The 22,315-nt window shown below is 49.1% G+C and overlaps 1 protein-coding gene across 1 annotated transcript; it reads right to left on the reverse strand.

The window, feature by feature from the left end:
- Positions 1-476: 476 nt before the first annotated feature.
- Positions 477-19,950, reverse strand: LOC144737963 (pentraxin fusion protein-like). Its single transcript, XM_078620876.1, has 4 exons — positions 19,674-19,950; positions 18,827-18,987; positions 16,768-17,047; positions 477-4,654 (listed from the first exon to the last, which is right to left on the reverse strand). The coding sequence occupies exons 1-4, from the start codon at positions 19,865-19,867 to the stop codon at positions 4,483-4,485; spliced, it is 807 nt and encodes a 268-aa protein (XP_078477002.1). The 5' UTR covers positions 19,868-19,950; the 3' UTR covers positions 477-4,482.
- Positions 19,951-22,315: the final 2,365 nt, after the last annotated feature.

Raw genomic sequence — 22,315 nt, forward strand, 5'->3', positions numbered from 1 at the left:
TTAGTTTTATTTGTATGTTTTTGGGTGATTCTTGTACTTTGCACTACTATTATGTTTTGCCCCTACTGGAAACCTGTAAAAAATAGCTTTATAGCTGTTTATTTTAATGGGATTTGCACATAATCAAAATCTAAAATATACACGATTTTAAAAAAGGCTGAAGTGATGGTATTAGTCGTGCAGTGAGGCGCTTAACAGGTGGACCACGAGAAGGCTACCATCTGCCACCCGGTTTTCTGGAAGTCCGTGCCGACCATCCGATGACCACTGTGTATAATTCCCATTGAGTACATTCATGATCAAGATACGATATCGGTCTGCAATCCTGATACAATTGTGGAAACAAGAATCGAAATTACAGAAATGGTTAGAAGATTAAGAAGATGAAAAATGAAAATACTTGTTAAAGGCTTCCAGGACAATTATGGGGAACCAAATGGAGCCATTTTATTTTTTCATCATAAAACCATGACACCACTTTCTAACATGTTTTACTATATTGCCACGTGTAATTTGCCATTCATTATTGGTTTCCAAATGTTGTAAATCTAAACTCATATTGCGCGACCCACACGAGCGGCAGTTAAAGCGGAGGCAATCAGAACCGTGTTCCTACCACTAAGACACACAGACGGTATGACATAGCAGCTAATAGAGTTGTAGCCCCAGCACGTCGGTGTGACGAGCAATACATTTAATATAGATAAACATGTGCTAGAACAATGTGATGTACTGTGCATTGAATACATCCGAATATATATTACATATACGATATAGCATGTTAAAAATAACAATAGGGTTTACCCTAACTGTTGTTAAGATGTTCAAACACCAACATAGATACCTTTTTTTAATCTCATTTAATTAAGTTGTCACAAACGGAATGAATTATTCTACATAGTTGTTGGCTGATAAAACCACGCATGGGACGAGAGACAAGCACACGCGTGTTGCAGGTGTAATATTTTAAGAGAGTATAATAACCCAAACACCCAACAATATCGAGGAAAACCAAAACAATCGAACAACATGCCAATAAATATTCGAACATAATAAGAATAATCAAAGGTACCACAACAGTAATTTCCATAGAGGATTAATGTTTCACACAAGTTGTACAGGAAGGCGTTCACACAAAGGGAATTATATTACGTTCAGTGAATGGGGGTTCGAGTTACGTCGCCCTTGCAGCACCCAAAGACAGAGATCCCCAGTATAGCCTATACCAGATTGTTGGGGCAAGTGCTGTTAGCGACCACCTCTGAAGGCCGGCATGGCACACAAGGGGGTGGGTGGCCAACACCACGTCTGGCCGCCTTTGTCTCCTCAGTGGCACCAGGTACTCATTTAAGGCTGAGTCGACCTAGGGGAGGCCCAGGACCGGTTCAGATAATCGTCAATGGTGTTGGCTGTGAGCGGGAATCGAACTCTGGTCGCTGGGTTCCGAGCACAGCACACGAACCGCTCCACTACTGCTTCCCACTCACCACCCAAACACACACTGTATAATTTTTGTTATTTATAGTGGCACGGTTTTTTTCCTGCTCACCACCAACCATCACCAACTCATCTGTTCTTGTACAGATGGATATTTAACATCGACTGACAACACCAACAGAGATTAGACTTCGCGTGAGCGCATTGCCCTCGTTTCTCTCGGTTTTTCGCTAAACATTGATGAGGGCTGCACCTTTGCCTTTTTCATAATCTATTTATATCTGCTGGCAAGGAATCAAAGTCATTTAGTGCGTTAGAATTTGAGGATACTATTTTGTAGCTTTTAGGTTGACATTTCTTTTGGGATTTTCTTAAATTTCCATTGCCAAGAACACAGCAGTCTGTTGGCTGTATAATTATATTCGTAGGCTTTCATGATTAATATTATTATTCAAATTAAATTTATTTTAGATTAGATACTCGGGTAGGGATAACGTAGTTTTGTTTCATCATAACCCTCCACCATCCGCAATTCAAGTTGTCACATGGGCAAATATGCCAATTTATTCAGATTGATCAACAAACCGAAATATTGAAAAGCAAGCAAATTTTGGCAAACGTAAAAAGCATACACAAGATGATTTGAGAATAATTGTTTTCAAAATTTCATATCATATCTACACAATAATCTCCCCCAAAATAAACGAATTATGCATCTATTGGCGGCACGCTCGTTTCTGATGGAAACAATGCAAGTGTGACTTCATTACTAATTTAATAATTTAATCATGCATAATGAAGCACCGTGATGACGCGGAATGCGCGCCGTTATAACGCAGAATGCGGACAATTTATATGCAATTTTTGAGCGGTCAACGGCAAACTATTTTCTTGAGCTGCGTTACTGAACGGAACAGTGATATCGTAGATGGAATGATATAGTAATGCGGTGGTTATTTGTCCCGCCATCTTACTGTGTGGTTTGCAGAGTAGTACATTGTATCTCTACAAAGCTTATCGTATTATTTGTGTGGATTTATTTTCGCTTAACGCCTTTTCAGTTAACACGGCACTTTCCAGGATTGTATGCGCACTTACCCAACTTCACAGGCGTTGAGTCGTGCATTCCAGAATGGACTTGTGAATTGCCATGGTTTCATCAGTGTTTTTTTTTACTTTTATTTCACTTTATATATATGTTTTATCACACGAATCGCACTACAAGATGTAAATTGCCTAAATGGGGTAATCGTGGACATAACAGGGTTTTCGTGATAAACCGGTTATACCGGGGAGCTTCACCCCGGAATTAGGTCGGTATTTTGAAGGCACACGGAACGAGTATATTGTCATTGCTCACAATGTATTTCCCTACATAGGCTCTTGAGTGTGACCTGTATGAAATATTGTCATTCGTCTTTTCCAAGTTTGATGATTTAAACTTCGGATTATGTGTTACCCTTACTGGCAATAAAACAGGAGGAGTGAAGATGTTCAAACACCAAATAGATAGAATTTGCAAGGCATCACGTTTGCATTAACCACACGTGATTGTGGCAAAGCATGCAAACAAACATGCGCTGATGATAATGAATGCATTGTCTTTATGGCATTGTTTCTACACCAGTGTTAAACCAGAGAACGCCAAAAGGTGAACAGTACAAAGACAACGCAAGAATCAGAACACGTATAACTCGGGTTGGGCAGTTATTTTTGATATTTTTCCAAAAGGTGATATAGATTTAAAGATATTTTGTAAAAATGCAAAAGTATTAATTAGAATGCCAAATAATACCTCGCGCTCCTACTGAAATACCTATGCCCACATAGCGGCTGGTTCTGGGTCGCATTGTGCCGCACATCTACAGCTGTCAATAACGGGGTCCTTTACATAAAAATTAAAGAACACTGCAGCGGGATTGATATGAGATGTGATATTAAGGCGCGTTATAATTTAAGTAAGCTCCCTGTCAATGTAAATCCTTAGGACCACAAATTGCACGGCAAACTGACGGCATTCGTAACTTTAACCGGCAAGCATTACTCTCACGAGTTGTTTCACTGAACTGTGTGGAATAAGCTCATTTTTAAACCCTTCTCAATTAACATCCACGCTTTCTGCCAAAAGTGAACAACTTTGAAACATGTCTTGCCGTACTACCTAGAATGCGCCGACCCAGTCAGCCTTCAGAAACCGAAATGGGTTGACCTTGGATAGTGTAAATGTTGTGGACTTATTTCCCATCCCTCCGATGCGCTGAAGTAATGATATAATTAGCACGTTTTTTTCCCGTGACAACCCTAAAGAATTTTACGTCGAGTGGTGGTGGGTTCACGACACAATATATATGTTTACGTGATTTAACCCAAAAACCTTTATTATGAATTGTGCTATACTATGCTTCCCATCATCATCAATCCATACTAATCAACGTGGTAAAGTATGGTCAGAACATCCCCATCGTACACACGGTGTGAGGAGGCCATCCTTCAGATATCAATTTACCAAATGTTTTGTACTGGTACTTATGCAAATTATACCAATTGAGATAAGCGTTCCGCCAATCCACTGCTCGAGTTAAGTTACGGAACATGGAACGGATATATCCGTTCACTATTGTACTAATATGTATACAGACATGGATATATGTCATAAAGAATCGACAGTTTGACATTATAAACGTAATTTAGATATAAGAGTAAACCGCGGATATTTTTGAAGTGATGGAATTCCAGTAGTCTGCGGCATTAATAGAAAATGAGTGAAAACCACTTAAGTTCTCTTTCTCCTTGGTGCAATTCACTTTAGTGCTGTGGAGTGTCTAAGATTTAGATGTCTCAGATGTTGGTTGTGGTGGTTGCGTCATAATCTCAGTAGTGGGTGCTGGTGTTTTCTAAGTAGAAGCTGTTGTGGTAGTTGTGGTTCTGTTGGCGTTGTTGTTTTAGAATAAATGCTTTTGGTCATGGCATTCTTCTTTCTGTAGAGGGTTTGGTGGCGTTGATGGTTGTTGTAATGTTATTTTAGTTGAGTGTGGCGATGGTGTCTCAGTAGAGGATGTCGAAATTGATGCCATCGGTGTTGAGCTTGACTTTCACTTCACAGAGGCTCAACGAGTCGACTCTGCCTGGGATGATGATGGTGACGAAGCGGCCCTTTAGGAAGGGGCACGGATAGTCGCGTAATCTCCCCAGAGGCACAAATATGTCTTCAGCGCACCTAGGAGAATTGTAACGATGCAGCAGATGGGCGCGGGACAGGAAGGACTGTTAGACACAGGGAAAGCGATACAACGGATCTGTATGCTCTCACGTACTCCCATCTCCACCCCCGCCCAGCCCCTTTTGACCTCTCGACCGACTTGAGCTCCCATCCCACAGAGAACCCCACCCACCAACCCACCTACCAGCTCCACCCACCACGTCCTCTCCATTAATATTAACATCTAATCGTATTTACAACAGTGTAAACAACAACAAAAAACAGAACCTGGATACAAGTGATTGCCGCAGCCGGTATGGGGGAAAGAGAAATGGAGAGAGGAGAGACGACATACAGCTCAAGTAGAGGCCGACCGAAATTGAATTTCTGGTTTCGGCCGAAACCGAAACCAGACCGAAAGTAAAAAATTTACTTTCAGCCGAAACCGAAAGTTTAACTACACTTTCGACCAAGACCGAAGCAAAAAGGTATATAACCGAAGTTACGATTTATGAAATATTATCTTTACTACCCGGCTTCGCCCGGGACTTGGATTCACCACGGCCACACCTTTGTCTCCCCAGTGGCGATGTTGACACACCACACCACTTACTCGTTTGAGGCTGAGTCGACCTAGGGGAGGCCCAGGACCGGTTCAAATAATCGTCACCGGCCGTGAGCGGGAATCGAACTCGGGCCGCCGGGTTCGTAGAGCAGCGCACGAATCGCTACACAGTCGCTGCCCCCCACCCCCCAGGTGCGTCACGTCATTTATTGACGGCCCCAGACCATGGTCGCGGCTGTAACCTCGCTCGCAAGCTGCTGCTGCTGACGTTTGTGTGTGTATGCAGCAGAGGTGGGACAAAGTCATTGTTATGCAAGTCCAAGTCGAGTCGCAAGTCATCAAATTCATGACTCGAGTCTGACTCGAGTCCAAGTCACATGACTCGAGTCCACATCTCATAGGTGGGACAAAGTCATTGTTATGCAAGTCCAAGTCGAGTCGCAAGTCATCAAATTCATGACTCGAGTCTGACTCGAGTCCAAGTCACATGACTCGAGTCCACACCTCTGGTATGCAGCCTATCGCATAGGATTGCCTAGCGCGAACTGACCAGCTGATAGACTTAGCACTAGCTTTACATTCTAAAATTAGATCTTCAGTTGACGACCCGAAGTCAATATCAATTTCGGCTGAAACCGAAACCAGACCGAAAGTAAAAAAATTACTTTCGGCCAAAACCGAAAGTAAACCGAAAGTAAAATATTGACTGTCGGCCGAAACTGAAAGTATGTCGAAAGTGGCCATTTGCCAACTTTCGGCGCCGAAACCGAAACCGAATTTCGGTCGGCCTCTAAGCTCATGAGTGAAGGGCAGAAGCAGACAGTTAGGGTAAAATTATAAAACCATGAAACGGTCCTAGGGGAAAACAAGATTGATAAACTCGGGAATCGCGTTTATGTTATTTTAGTTTTGGTTTAATTTGGCTACCTCTCCCCCGTCCCCTTCTCCTTTCTCTCCCTCCCCTGAAAATATTATGTTCCCAATCGTTTTCCCTAGGGTGGTAGGAGAGTGATCCCAAGCGTTTGTAGTGGGTGCCCTGTTGTGCGATTATAACCTGTGTTTCCCTATCAGATGATTGCGTTGTGTTCATGGGGTCTTGAATAATAAGATAAATACGTAGTCATGGTAAAAAAAAAACGGGCAACAAATGGGAGACCACTGCTTCCTATGAACAGCACAGACTCTGGTCGAGTGTGGACGCCTCGACAAGTGTGTAACAGTGGGTGGGTCAGACAGGGTAAGGGGTATTGTGGCGTAGTGCGTGAGGTAAATCCATTAAGTTGGAGAGAGAAGCTCGTGTTTTTGGGCGCGGTCCTTTGTGTGGAGCCAGGAGTCACCACAGCGTGGTCAGACCAGCGTGGGGACAGGTTTTGAGTGGAACACGCCAACCAGGGGGAGGGAATCTCAGACCATTTATAGTCGGACCTCTCACGTGATTGGCCCAGGGGCCAAACAAGGGGCTGAGCAGCACTATAAAAGGCGCACCCGAATCGGCAGGGGGAGCTCAACGCAAAAACAGTAGCAGTGGTGGTGAAGGCAGCATTTCACCATCACCACCACCACCACCCGCCCAGTAGTGGCTGGGTGAGCTCCCACATTCAAGCAGCGACGCGAATGAGGACCAGGGTATTTTCACTGTAAGTAGCAGTTGAGGGCTGTCTACCACTCCACGGAATATATATTTTATAGGGAAACGTTCGGTTACATTATTATTATTGTTATCTGTTTCCAGCGGCCGACCTGGGGATTGAACAAGAGTGGGTGGGACTTCGGGGACGGAGCAAGGGCATAACAGGAGCGGCAGGAGCAGGGAATTAAGTTGGCTGCAGCCTGGCATTGGCCAAGCGTGGAGAATGTTGCCATCTAGTTACCTGGGTGGCTGCTTGGCTGGCTGTGGACATCTCCCACTGCTCGAAGAGGGGATAAGCTCGAGGCCAGAGATGCCCTCTAAGAGGGGTTGGCAGGCGAGGGGTGGAAACCCCTGAGGAGGAACACGGGGTACTCTGTGAAGCAGAGTTGCGTGTGGGAGAGAAGAGGTGTATGACCGCCCCCCTCCCCGAAGCTTCTGTGTGAGTCTCGGGAAGGCGTTAGGAACACTAGGTGTGACTGGATGTGTGTGGTGGTTTTCTGCTTATTCTTATTGGTTTGATTTTTTTTATTGTAGCCTGCTACCAGGCTATAATTCATCTGCTTAGGGTGGTTGATGTCGGCTCGTGTAAAAATAAAAGCTGACATCCCTAACAGCCAGGTCTCTGAGTGGTCCAACACCAGCTCGACGCAATACTCCCCAACCGTCAGCCCTTCGTGGATAGGCAACGTGACAGGAATAACCACTCCAATTATACGGGAGCCGGATTCGGAGGGGTGAAGAGAAAAAAAATGCTCGCTTTTATGTTTTTTTCTTTGTCAGGTGTGTTTTGGTCATATCCCTCTTAATCCCCTTGTAATCCCTTCCCCCTTAACAAAAACAGTAACAATTTCCCCCTTCGGTGGGGACCCCTTACAGTGAGGGAAAAACGTATTTGATCCCCTGCTGATTGGGTACGTTTGCCCACTGACAAAGAAATGATCAGTCTATAATTTTAATGGTAGGTTTATTTGAACAGTGAGAGACAGAATAACACCAAAGAAATCCAGAAAAACGCATGTCAAAAATGTTATAAATTGATTTGCATTTTAATGAGGGAAATAAGTATTTGACCCCCTCTCAATCTAAAAGATGTCTGGCTCCCAGTTGTCTTTTATACAGGTAACGAGCTGAGATTAGGAGCACACTCTAAAAGGGAGTGCTCCTAATCTCAGCTTGTTACCTGTGAAGTATTGAATGACGGCAGGAAACTCCTTGACGGGTACCACACTTTTTATTAAATCTTTACTTGTCACTATACAACGAGTGGTCTCTATTCCTCAGACTACACACACTTCCTTTGACTCGTGTAGCACCTATTCCTCCGGCTACACACACTGCACTTGACTCGTGTAGCTTCTATTCCTCCGGCTACACACACTTCCCTTGACTCGTGTAGCTTCTATTTCTCCGGCTACACACACTGCACTTGACTCGTGTAGCTTCTATTCCTCCGGCTACACACACTGCACTTGACTCGTGTAGCTTCTATTCCTCCGGCTACACACACTGCACTTGACTCCGTAACGTCCGTGAAGCCTACAGGCCCACCCCGGCTTGGGCGTGGGCCACAACCTCCGAGTCCTGCGAGTCGGCCCTCTCACGGCCGTTCAGCTCCGGGTCCCAGGGTTCCGCATCTTCCTCCGTCTTCCGTCTTCGCTGGTACTCTTCTCCCCGTGCGCCTGTGCGCATCCCCTTATATAGTCCCCGCTCACGGGAGACGGAGTGTATGCGGACCTCGACGTGAGCATCGCTCCTTAGTTGACCAATCACGCCGCGCTGTTCCTACGATCCGTTTTCCCCAGCGCGTGTTATTACTACACAACCAATCACGCCGCGCTGCCACACGATCACTCCCACTCACGCGCGTCACCGGCACACAGCCAATCACCACCGCACAACCCATGACCCCGCGCTGACCCCTGATCCCCCACCGTCAGCGCGCGTCACCAACGCACACAGCCAATCCCCACGCGCTGGCACACGATCCCTACCCCAGCGCGTATCACCACTACATCACCCCCTCCCACATAGCTCGCAGCCGGCCCGGCTGCTAAACAACAACACACCACAACGTCAGCACAAGAAAACCCCACCCCCCAGTGTGCCCCGTAACACAACAACAACAACTCAACAACAACAACAACAACTTATGTACAAATCGACAACCAACGCAATAAAAGTCAACAACAACAACAACTAGATAAGAAGCTATGTACAGCCCGACGAACAACACAATAAAAGCGAATTCCAGAAAATGAACGTGTCCAGTGTCTCTGCGACCACATGCAGTGACGAGGCGCTCCGGCCGCCTCTTCTCCTCAATCGGTAGATCATAACAAGTAGCGTGACCTAGCACGAGTCCGCCTGGCCGGTCCGTCGTATGGAACGGGACGCTGACGACCGTCCGGTGGCTCCGGCCGCTCTGGACGGCGCGGATCGGGCCTGGAAGGACCGGTCGCGCCGTGAAGATCCGGCCGCCGGTGGTCGGCAGCTGTCAGTTCCGAGACACCTGGGAGCGGATCAGGCGGAGACATGTGAGGATCAGGCAGAGACATTTCCCCCCTTGGGTCGTCGGTCACGTCACATGCTCAGCCCTCACGACACAAAGGGAGGCCATATGGAGGCGAGAACGGTTTCAGTCGGGAGGGGTGGACGTACCAACGACGCTTTCCCCATTTTATCTGAACGCACTGGGGACGTGCAACCCGCACGACCTCCACGGGTCCCCGCCATGGCTTCAACAATTTAGGCGACGTAGCCAAAGGTGCCTGAGGGCAATGCAGCCAGGCCCTATCACCAGGTTTCTAGTCGTGCACGGACACCTTCCGTGCATGCAACCGCTCGTTTGCAATTTGGCGAGCCCGCGAATTAAGCCGTGCGGCCTCCCTTGCCTCTGTCAGCTTATGGATATTAAATTTAATATGTTCAGCCAATTTCGAGTTTGTTCGTGGTGCGGGCAGGCCCAGCTGCGTTTCCATGGGCGGGTCGGCTTCCCGACCGTACATCAGATAGAATGGGGAAAATCCCGTTGCTGAATGGGGGGCCATTCTATACGCGGCGAGGACCCCCGGGACCTGCAGGTCCCAATCAACATGTGCCTCACACACCTGCTGGCACAGCATAGAAGTCAAAGTCCTGTGGAGTCTCTCCACCATCCCATCCATCTATGGGTGGTACGGGGAGGTACGCACCTTCTTAGTACCCAATAGGTCGCACACCTCTTGCAGCAATTTACTTGAAAAAATTTTCCCTTGGTCGGTCAGCAAGCGTTCGGGAGCCCCCTTGTCCAGGACGTAGCCCTGGACAAAGGCGTCCGTCACAGCCGCCGCCGACTGGTTGGCAAGTGGCCACGCCATAGGCCACCGGGTAAAATATTCGACACCCACCAACAGGTACCTATTTCCCCTAGGCGTGATTGGAAAAGGCCCCAAAATATCGAGCGCAACGAGTTCGTTAGTGCGCGAGACCTGAATAGATTGCAGTGGTGGATTAGATGCCACGGGCGGTGGTTTCCGTCTGGCGCAATCAACACACCCCTTTAGAATATTTACCACGTCACTCCCCATCCCCGGCCAATAATAGTCACGCTGAAGCAGAGCAAGCGTTTTGTTTACTCCCAAATGCAAGAGGCGTTCATGTGCGGCCAGGACAACCTTTCCCCTCACAGCGGAAGGCACCACAAGTGCGTGCTGCCGAGACAAACTATCCCACCTCATTAATAGGCCTTGCTTAAGTACCCAGGAGCCAGTTCGCTCCCGGCTCTCCTCGGGACCTCCCACCCTGCGGCGCAATGCTAGCAGGGAGCTATCTTCCATTTGGAGATGGCCCCACTCAATCAGCGACAGTGAGAGTAGCGAGTCCTCACCCTCAGGGGTAGCGGGAACATCCCCGATTGGTGCACCCGCGGTCGCAGCCAACGCCCCCATACCTTCCCCAACTGTTGGTTTACAGCGCGCCGATCCCGATAAGCACGCACATTTGTGACAAGGCGACAATCGCGACAGGGCATCGGCGTTTGTGTGGCGCAACCCCTTACGGTATGTAGTCGTGAACTGATAGTCCTGGAGGACTTCCAACCACCTTGACAATTGGCCCGAGGGTTGGGCGACCCTCAATGAATACTGAAGCGCCGCGTGGTCCGTCCGGACCGTAAAGTGACGGCCATATAGATACGGTCTAAACTGTTGTACAAAAAAAACAATAGCAAGCAACTCGCGACGGGTGACGCAGTAGCGCTGCTCCGCCGGTGACAATACCCTGCTCCCATAGGCGACCACCCTTTCGACCCCTCCAACGACTTGCGATAGCACCCCCCCAATGCCCGTGTTGCTAGCATCCGTGTCTAGCAAGAAGGGACTCGCAAAGTCAGGATAACGCAAGGGTGGGGCACCCACCAAGGCATCCCGAAGGGAGCAGAACGCAGCCTCCTCCTCCGGTCCCCATCGGAACTTGATTCCTTTTGCCGTTAGAACGTGCAAGGGCTTTGCAATGGTGGCGAAATGCTCAACGAATCGGCGGTAATAAGAAGCAAACCCGATGAAACTGCGCACGTCAGAAACTGACGTGGGCGTTGGCCATGAACTGACACAGTCCGTCTTCGCGGGATCGGTAGAGATCCCCGAAGAGTCGACAATGTGGCCCAAGTATCTAACGGACTTACGAAGAAGGTGGCATTTGGCCGGTTTAAACTTTAAATTAGCCGATCGCATTCTCAAGAACACCCCTCTCAATCGCTGGAGGTGTTCCTCAAACGTCTTACTGAAAACAATGACATCGTCAAGGTAAATCAAGCATGTGTCCCATTGCAAGCCCGACAAAACCAACTCCATAAGGCGCTGAAACGTCGCGGGAGCGGAATGAAGTCCCATGGGTAACCGGTTAAACTGGAACAGGCCCCCTGGAGTCTGAAACGCTGTCTTAGGTTTAGATTTATCGTCGAGTGGCAACTGCCAGAATCCCGACAATAAATCAAGAGTCGAAAAATATCGCGCACCGGACAATGCATCGAGGGACTCGTCCATTCTGGGGAGCGGATACGCGTCAGCCACAGAGATTTTATTCAGGCGACGGAAATCTACGCAAAATCGCAAGGACCCGTCCTGCTTTTTAACCAGCACAAAAGGTGCTCCCCAAGGACTGGAAGAAGGCGAAATAATGTCGGCTTCAAGCATATCGTTGACGGCCGACTGAACGTGTTCCTTCTCAGTTGGACTCAGTCGGAAGGGATTTTGCCTGACCGGTGCCGCATCGCCCGTTTCAATATGGTGGCGTAACAGGTTCGTGCACCCAATGTCATACTTATGCTTACTAAACACATCAGAAAACTCTATCAGCAACGCCCGCAACGCACCCAACTGTACCGTTGACAAATCGTTTGAGTCCACGCACAGCGAATCGACCCATGCAAGGTCCTCCCTCGCTGTAATGTTCCCCGTGGGGCTCGGATCAACCTGCGCAACCAGCCGCTCTTCCGCAGGGATCCGTGCCGCGTGAGCTAGCACGGTGCCCTGCTGAATAACGGCCGGCCGCGACCCAGCGTTTAAAACCATCACAAACGGGTCCTTGTCAGCCCGAACCAAAGTGTGAGCCACCGACAAATCGAGACCCCCGACAGCCCTATTTGAAGGACCCAACAGCATGCCTTGTTGCGAGGTCTCCCCCACCCACGGTTTCCGCAACCGGAGGGGAATTAACATCTGTGAACCCGGGGGCACGTGCACGGTCTGTGTCGCTAACGCTTGTATCGTAGCGCACGCCGTCCGAATTTCAGTAGGGTTCGTCAAAAATGAAATACGGCGACCCGATGGTAGTTCAATGCAACGCTGATCGATGAGAATTTTAACGGGCATTTTAGCCAAAAAATCAGTGCCCAATAGACAAGGAACCGCCAATGCAAATGGACGCCCTAATCTGACCGATAATGCCCAACGATCCACCATTAGCGGCGTAAAATGGCACGTCCACTGGGAGCAGCGGTCGACATTGGACGGGGAGAATGTTGTAAATGAGGTCCGATATAATAGTCGCCGACGCCCCCGTGTTCACTAACACCCTGACCTCGACCCCATCAATGAATCCCGTAACGACGGATGATCCCGCCGACGCAGCCACTATCCTGTACCCCAACTCCGACCATTTAATGTCACCTCGGTCCCGCACGAACCCCCCTCGCCAAACCGAATCCCCGATCCCTAACCGGCTCTCCTCCGCCGCAACGCGACGGCCCATATGTGTCGTGCATGCAGTCCGAGCATGTGAAGCGCCGCGACTTGCCGGGGTTAGTAGGGATGACTTGGGGCCTTGGTCGTCGTCCAGCCGAGGTCCCATGGCGCGCTGACGTGGAGCGCGGCAACCGGACGCCACGTGGCCCCGGAGGCCGCAGTTGTAACACGTGATGAGGGTCGTCGGAGATCTCGGTTGCTCCAGTTTGCGGGCCGATCGCAGAGGCGACCGACCCCCCGACCTCCAGTCCCCCGGTCGTCCCGTGGTGAACGCCTCCTCTCGTGGGCTGACAACCTGGGGTTCGGTGACCACCGGGCCCGGAGCTGAGGCCACGGCAGCGTTGCAGACGACCCCCTGTTTACGTCGAAGGACCTCGTGCGCCTGTATACTTGTTGCGACCCGCAAGGAAGAAATATTGATTTCGTCGGCCGTGTTGATGGGGACCCCCAGGTCCTGCGCCAACTTGAGCAGTTGCTCCAAGACCATCGCGTCCTGGCCCTCCTCGTCCATACGAGGGAACGCGGCGTCGGCGAGAGCCAGCAAGGCCGTTCGGTAGGCGAGCACGGTCTCCGTGTCCGCCTTCCGCCTTGCGTAGAAATGATGGCGACACGCCGAGGGAGGTCCGTAGACCTTGGCCATGAGACCCAACGCGGCCTTAAGCGTGGAGCGGTCCGACCTCCGTGCTGACGTGAAGGCCGCGAGCGCGTTGTCGTCCAACATGGCAGGCAGTGCCCGCAGCGCCGTAGCGTCGGACCAGGCGGACATCTCCTGATGCGCCAGAAATCTGCGCTGGAATTGGGCCCAGTCCCCGCCATCCGCCTTGAAGGCTGACAATGTTGGAAGGCGCTGTTGAAAGATGAAGGCGTCCTCTGCCTCGTGGTTCCTCTCCGCCGCCCCGTCGGTGTGCGAGATGGCGGCCCCAATGGCGGGTGTCTGATGGCGGTCCGCAGCGCGCGTGGATGACGTAAGCGGGCGCGCTTGGAGGACCGCCGCTACGTGGTGCTCACCGTTCCCGCCAAAAGATGGCCGTGCAGTAGAAAGGGCGGGAATCCCCCAGTCATTTTGGCGGGAATCCCCAGGGCGGCCCTGTTGAAAGTCCGCCGACGTCCCCGCTCCTCCCGACGTGCTGATCTCCGCCAGGATGGACGCGGCGGCGAGCAGCAGCTCTGCCAGACGGGAGTGCGCCTCGCGGAGCACGGCTTCGGTCCCCAATCGCTCGTCCGGCGCCCTCGGCGGATCCTGCGGCGTCGGCATTTCTTCTTCCTCACCCCCCGATGCCAGCTGGCCCGAGTCGTCAAGGTTATCCTCGCGGTCAACCTCGTGAGTCCGACAGGTCTTCCTTGTATCCATGCTTGGAAGACTGTTTCACTTCTGACGCCAGTTGAAGTATTGAATGACGGCAGGAAACTCCTTGACGGGTAACACACTTTTTATTAAATCTTTACTTGTCACTATACAACGAGTGGTCTCTATTCCTCAGACTACACACACTTCACTTGACTCGTGTAGCACCTATTCCTCCGGCTACACACACTCCACTTGACTCGTGTAGCTTCTATTCCTCCGGCTACACACACTTCCCTTGACTCGTGTAGCTTCTATTCCTCCGGCTACACACACTGCACTTGACTCGTGTAGCTTCTATTCCTCCGGCTACACACACTGCACTTGACTCGTGTAGCTTCTATTCCTCCGGCTACACACACTGCACTTGACTCCGTAACGTCCGTGAAGCCTACAGGCCCACCCCGGCTTGGGCGTGGGCCACAACCTCCGAGTCCTGCGAGCCGGCCCTCTCCTCATGGCCGTTCAGCTCCGGGTCCCAGGGTTCCGCCTCTTCCTCCGTCTTCCGTCTTCGCTGGTACTCTTCTCCCCGTGCGCCTGTGCGCATCCCCTTATATAGTCCCCGCTCACGGGAGACGGAGTGTATGCGGACCTCGACGTGAGCATCGCTCCTTAGTTGACCAATCACGCCGCGCTGTTCCTACGATCCGTTTTCCCCAGCGCGTGTTATTACTACACAACCAATCACGCCGCGCTGCCACACGATCACTCCCTCTGACGCGCGTCACCGGCACACAGCCAAACACCACCGCACAACCCATGACCCCGCGCTGACCCCTGATCCCCCACCATCAGCGCGCGTCACCAACGCACACAGCCAATCCCCACGCGCTGGCACACGATCCCTACCCCAGCGCGTATCACCACTACACCTGTATAAAAGATACATGTTCACAGAAGCAATCGATCAATCAGATTCCAAACTCTCCACCATGGCCAAGACCAAAGAGCTCCCCAAGGATGTCAGGGACAAGATTGTAGACCTACACAAAGCAGGAATGGGCTACAAGACCATCGCCCCAAGCAGCTTGGTGAGAAGGTGACAACAGTTAGTGCGATTTTTCGCAAAAGGAAGAAACAAAAAAGAACTGTCAATCTCCCTCGGCCTGGGGCTCCATGCAAGATCTCACCTCGTGGAGTTGCAATGATCATGAGAACGTTGAGGAATCAGCCCAGAACTACACGGGAGGATCTTGTCAATGATCTCAAGGCAGCTGGGACCATAGTCACCAAGAAAACAGTTGGTAACACACTACGCCGTGAAGGACTGAAATCCTGCAGCGCCCGCAAGGTCCCCCTGCTCAAGAAAGCACATATACATGCCCGTCTGGAGTTTGCCAATGAACATCTGAATGATTCAGAGGACAACTGAGTGAAAGTGTTGTGGTCAGATGAGACCAAAATGGAGCTCCTTGGCATCAACTCAACTCGCCGTGTTTGGAGGAGGAATGATGCCTATGACCCCAAGAACACCATCCCCACCGTCAAACATGGAGGTGGAAACATTATGCTTTGGGGGTGTTTTTCTGCCAAGGGGACAGGACAACTTCACCGCATCAAAGGGACGATGGATGGGGCCATGTACCGTCAAATCTTGGGTGAGAACCTCCTTCCCTCAGCCAGGGCATTGAAAATGGGTCGTGGATGGGTATTCCAGCATGACAATGACCCAAAACACACGGCCAAGGCAACAAAGGAGTGGCTCAAGAAGAAGCACATTAAGGTCCTGGAGTGGTCTAGCCAGTCTCCAGACCTTAATCCCATAGAAAATCTGTGGAGGGAGCTGAAGGTTCGGGTTGCCAAACGTCAGCCTCGAAACCTTAATGACTTGGAGAAGAGCTGCAAAGAGGAGTGGGACAAAATCCCTCCTGAGATGTGTGCAAACCTGGTGGCCAACTACAAAAAACGTCTGACCTCTGTGATTGCCAACAAGGGTTTTGCCACAAATTACTAAGTCATGTTTTGCAGAGGAGTCAAATACTTATTTCCCTCAATAAAATGCAAATCAATTTATAACATTTTTGACATGCGTTTTTCTGGATTTTGTTGTTGTTAGTCTGTCTCTCACTGTTCAAATAAACCTACCATTAAAATTATAGACTGATCATTTATTTGTCAATGGGCAAACGTACAAAACCAGCAGGGGATCAAATAATTTTTTCCCTCACTGTATATAGTTTGGTTTAGCGATCCCATTACACCTGCTTTTCATAACCTGTTTGCGCTTATTTTGACGGCGTGTACGCGCGTCACAACGCGACTAATTGGGGCCCGCACATTGCCTCGGTAAAAATACATTAAAAAAAGTTAAAAGTGGGCAAGTCACACGCGTGCGCCAAGAGTCCCCCTTGGGCCACATCCAAAACTCACAGTGCGTTTCCCTTGCCCCCGTTGGCCTCCGAGTTGCCCACACGGATCTCGGCTCCGAAGAGGCGGAGCCCCTGAGTGTCATTGCGGTTGACGATGCCCACGCTCGAGACTATGTACGAGCGGTCGAGTTGCAGCCGCAGCCAGGGCTCCCACTCCTTGGCCGTCTGGCTGCACGACCCCAGGCAGAAGTTGACGTTGTGCGATGAGTCGAGGACCAGCGAGGCCACCGAACGGGTGTTGGCGTTGCTCGACTGCTGTGCGCTTCCATAGATTACGGGGTCTGTGTGTATGTGTAGAGGGGAGGGCTGATGATGAGTGTTGCTGCTGTGCGAGCAGAGTGAAGCAACCATGATGGAGGCTTATTTGGGTTAGATCGCGTAAATATATGTTTAGTTAAATACGGCACCCCCCGACATACAGTCAATTAGTAAGGTTTTTCATGTAAATAAAAGTATCAATTAGTTATTAGTTCAGCTTGTGTGTTGGAGAGCAAACCAACAACATTCACAATTCGAGTACCGTGACGTTTCGCCGGCAATTACAACAGCCTCATCTGGCGACAGACAGAATTGGGGAGAAATCCTCCTAATGTTTCGGTCTTAAATAGAGGGGGACATTTGTTGTCATCACTTGAGCCAATCAGGTGCCAAGACCAGAGGAGCGGAGGGGGGATTCATCTAGCCATAAAAATTACAATGGACTGTGGTCGTCCAGAATGAATGCCTTTATTCGAAGCCCCAACATCACACACCTCCTGGCATTACCCCCCCCCCCCACCTGTCAGAGGCGGAGGGAACAATCAACAGCCTGCATCTCCTTCATAAAACAAAATTAAAGACAAGTGACGTAGGACGATTGTGGCCGTGCAATCCAAACGATGGGCATGTATCGTAAACCCCACTGTGATATGCGCTCCTAAACAGATGAGGAACAGGAACACTACACAAACTATTCTCTTGAAACTCTCGTGGCTAACAGATGTCGACATTGGCACATCGCTCGTGAGCGCAACAAATACAGTAGACTCAAAATGATCCACGCTAATGATGGTGAGGACAGCTATGGTTAATTCAACATCGCGGATAATCAAAAAATAAAAATTTTACGCGAATATCTATACAAAAGCCACTAATATAGGTTTAAATAATAGGAAGAAGCTGACGATTTCGATTGTTACTAGAACGAATACTGATGACGGACCAGCCGATCGATGTGCGTGCTTCGTGATAACACCTTCCTGCAGAAAATTCCGTCCATTAAGTGAAAAGCAGTGGCAAAACCAATCAAACTCCACCCACTGTTGTAAAATATGCAACTACTGTACTGTAGAGGCGATCACGTGGTTTGGACTAACCGGACCACATATTTGTCCCGTTTAAGCACGTGACTTGTAATATACATTTCCAAGAATAACAATGTATAACTGTTTTTCGATAATTAATTTAGAGCTTAAGGGAAAATCCAGGAGTTAATGTATTTCAAAATCTTAGGTGCGCGGTTATTTTTAAAATCGTATAAACCGCATGCGGATACTCGAGACTCTACTGTATAATTAAATCAGACAGGTCAGTAAATTGTGTAAAGAAACTATAAGGCAGTCCTGTGAAAAGTAAAATAAAATGCGAGAGTGAAGTGGCCCAGAGGTCGGTGCACTGGGCTCGAATGTAAGCAGCTGCCTGTAGTAAAAGGGGTTTCATGTTCGGCTTCAGCTCGTCACCAATTTCTGCATTCACAAATGTCCTTGTTACTCTCCCATATACATCACGATTTGATGCTAAGCTTCTCATTCTTTATAATAACTTGACTTGCAATTAAATTTGACATACTTCCTTGTTTGTTTCCATATTAGTACAATAACCACTTGTTTAATATTTATGGAACTTAAATGAAAATTTGCTATGATCCGTCTATAAATAATCTTCTCGAGCTGATATTTACTCCAGGGAATGTATTAACTGTGGGAGGAGAATCTATCAATTGAGCAAGAAGTCTGGGCTTTCTTCACTTGGTAACCTCTCTGTTAGCTGTGTCTCCGTGTGGGAGGAATATGGATATTTACCGTTGTTTGGCTGGAGCGGAATTGTTGACACCTGGACCTCGCAAAGCTGCAGGTTGAGGAAGTTGTCCACCTTGGACACTATGTGTATGAAGCGCGCGGCCTGCCCACTGCAGTTGAAAGTAGCCGTGGTGTTCTCCTTGGCAATACTCAGAGTCTGACAGCTACAAACACACGAACATAAAATAAAAGACAATAAGTTTCTGTATAATTTATTGCATTGTTCTTATCAGTAGCAAGTGAATGTACAGCCCTTTTTATGAACCCTTTGCTGGATAGAGGTCTCACCACTCCATAAGGGGGTGCCACGGTGGCGAGATGTAAATTTCCTTGCCTGGTATGCAGGAGGTCGTGGATTTGATCCCGACCCTGACGGCTGTATATTTGGAGTTTGCGAGTTCTATCTCCCCGTGAGTGCATATATTTTTCTCAATTCTCCGGTTTTTCCTCCATTATTTGAAAACAAGTGTTTAGAGTATTTGGCTGCTATACTTCTGCACGTGATAAGCCACTTCGTTGAGCGATCATTTGTAGCCAGAAGCCAAATAGCTCAGTGGGCCTTACCTGGTAGAATAGAAATAGAAAAAAATATATATAGTGTTCATTGAGGGTCGTTTGACCATATTTCACTACGCTGCTCATTGCGAGGTGGTAATGGGACGGAGATGAAGGGACCAACACCAGTTAAGATATTACTCTCCACTTAGTGTTAGCCTTGACTAATAATTAAACTTAGGTCAACAGGTTTATTGTGCATTGTGTAACCACTGCTCTTAACAGTTCATCCAGTAGTCGATAAACAATGGCTGATGACGCCGATGATGATGACAACGACGACGAGCCCACTCACAAAATGTTGTCGGCCGCACTGCTGTCATTCAAATTCCCAAGGAGCAGTTGGCACCGGTTGATTAATTTATAAAGGAAGATGTCACGGAAGGTGATCGTGACTGCATACACGGGCATCCGAACTTTGAGATCCAGGCTCCACCAGGGATGCGCCTCGTAGATAGTGCTCGTGCAAATCCCAATGGAAGACGACATGTTCCCGTCAATGGCCAAGGATGCGTTCGCAGACCGGTAAGGGTATGTGCTCGACTGCGTGGCCACTCCATACTGAGCAACATTTTCACCTGGAAAAGATGACACAGCAAAACAAATGTATAAATAATGAGCAGGAGCAAGTCGTAGCCTCCAGTCCCCCAGTAAGAGAATATATATTCTGGAAAGAAACCACGAGGTAATGCTATCTTAGAAGAGGAGACGCCATCGTACGAGGTGAGAGGACATGTGCTGTGGGAGGCAGCTAGTGTGTGAGTACAACCTGGAAAGTTGTCAGAAGAATCCAGGAGACCTGCTGCCTGGAGAAACTGACAACTTTGGAGATGTCGGTGAACCTTTTGAGTTTGCTGCTCCTGCTGACTTTGACCGGTGTAGACCGATACCTTGTGCCTCGTCATCAGCCTCGCACTTGCCTATAACTGCCTGGGGGCCTCTACGGAGATTGGCTAGCTACTCCATGTAACCCGTTCCCACTCTTTTTCTCGCTCTTTTTGGCAGTGATCTTTATCGAGCGTAAAGGGGTGGTTCCCATCAAATACATTATATTTTTGGTAGTTCCAAGTTCAACGATGCTGATTCAAGTCCGACACAACCTGTGTTGGAGAGAAACTGGGGCCTCGCCCAGGCAGAGATCCAAATGTAACTTAATGAGTCTAAGTTCAACATCACACCCAGTGCAGGAGAGAGTGCGCTGTGCACTTTGCTCAAGCAAAGTTCGCAGTGGCGATCGATGTGCGACCCATTTTAAGGTACCAAGATCAGTGGTTTCGAGAAGACAGTCGTACTATCGGAATCTGGGAGTGAACCATATTAGCGTTCAGTATCTTTGATTTTTGATTGTCATATTTTGTGTCGCGTGTTTCGGTTCATTGTTTTTTGTTGCGTTATCAAATTTTCGTGGTTGCTAAGTGAGGAGTCGGCTTGGGGTTTTCAGGAGTGGGGTGGTTCATCTTATGGGCCTGGTGAGCAGACGGGCCCCTCATTTGAGGGAAGAGTTATAGGGCTCGGATGGACCAGCCCTCACGCCTACCTCTCATCTAACACTACTCTCCTCCACGCATACTGCTACCTCCTCTCTCATTTTACCCCTCCCCCCAACATGTGCTCTCCTACCTCTAATCTCACTTTACGCACCCTCTCTACACAGCAGTATCAATAGGTTCACCACAGTTAGTGTAACATTAGCATGGTGCGTGTGGTTGGGTAAATTGTAGTTGTTCCCATCTCCAAGACGTTTGGCCAGTGTGGAAGAGTAGATCAAATAACATTTGAAAAGGGCTCTCTTGAGCTTCATCTAAGGGGAGGCCATTTCACCAACCGTGGCATGAGCAGGGCTGCTCCTTTACCTTCACATCTATTTGACACCATTAGCGAGCGAATTTTTTTTTACACCATGAGCGAGTTCTGTTCGACACCGTTAGCGAGTGAAGTTCTTTGAGTCTCAGCCCTCTTCCTGCACCGGGATGTGCGGCCAATGTATTTTAAGGGGTGTTTTGTTTATCAATAAAATAAGGTCTAATTATCACGTGCTGTACAGTATTCGATCGCTCTTGCAGAGAGTGAGAGGGCGACTCAGACGCCAGGAGGAACTACAGACAAGTAGGAAGATAGTCACCCAATGAGTCGGTGCCAAAAATAGCCCGATATCTGCGGTGTTCTATACATCAAGTGGTTATCTGCTAATCAATGAGTATTTACATGTGGGAAGAAACCGGATCATCAGAGCAACTCCAAGTTTGCGAATGGGCAACACTCTATCCCATATAGACAGAACCTGTGGAGTCTACATATTCGCTGTACTGCCTTCTGGCGAGCCAGGGTATGGCTCGACGTCCACGGGAAAGGAGTTTTGCAACCTTTGTGCGATCCATCAACCAATTGCTGCCTCCTATACAATGCTGGACGAGAGACCACATGTGGTATAGCTGCCGCCACCACCACCACCCAGCTCAGGTGGAAGCCGTAGCCCAATGGTTATTGCGCAGCTATGACTTTAATTATCCTCGTTAGATTCTCAGCCAGGGATAATATCAGCAATGACTTATATCTGAACTCGCTCAAGATCACCCATCTCTTAACAAACTCACGCTGGCCAGTGTGGTAAAATACAACACTGGCACTGCGTGGGATGACCTTCATCAAACAATGGACTGACTAGGGGATGGAACTGATATTTCAATGATGTGGAAGGAAACAAATACCTGTAGAGACCCCCCCACCCCCCGGGGATTAGAGACACTCGAAGGTCCACTCTGATCGTGCCACATTCCACTTGCGGTACTGCCATCTCGTGTACCTATCGCAACCCAGTGGATTCTCAAGTTCCACCATACATATCCGTAATGCACGGACTCTCACTCCGTGCCAAAGCACTGGATCACACACTTGCGCACCACGGATACAGAGCCACTACCTCCGTGCTACGTGAAT

Source organism: Lampetra planeri, chromosome 76 (assembly GCF_965212315.1).
Source record: "Lampetra planeri chromosome 76, kcLamPlan1.2.h2, whole genome shotgun sequence".
NCBI lineage: Eukaryota > Metazoa > Chordata > Hyperoartia > Petromyzontiformes > Petromyzontidae > Lampetra > Lampetra planeri.

Coding starts and splice junctions, on each gene's coding strand:
- LOC144737963 (XM_078620876.1), bottom strand. CDS start 19,867: ATGTCGTCTTCCATTGGGATTTGCACGAGCACTATCTACGAGGCGCAT. Junction 18,988..19,673: donor AGTGCGGCCGACAACATTTT/GTGAGTGGGCTC, acceptor GTGTGTTTGTAG/CTGTCAGACTCTGAGTATTG. Junction 4,655..16,767: donor GGGGGCAAGGGAAACGCACT/GTGAGTTTTGGA, acceptor CAATTCTCCTAG/GTGCGCTGAAGACATATTTG.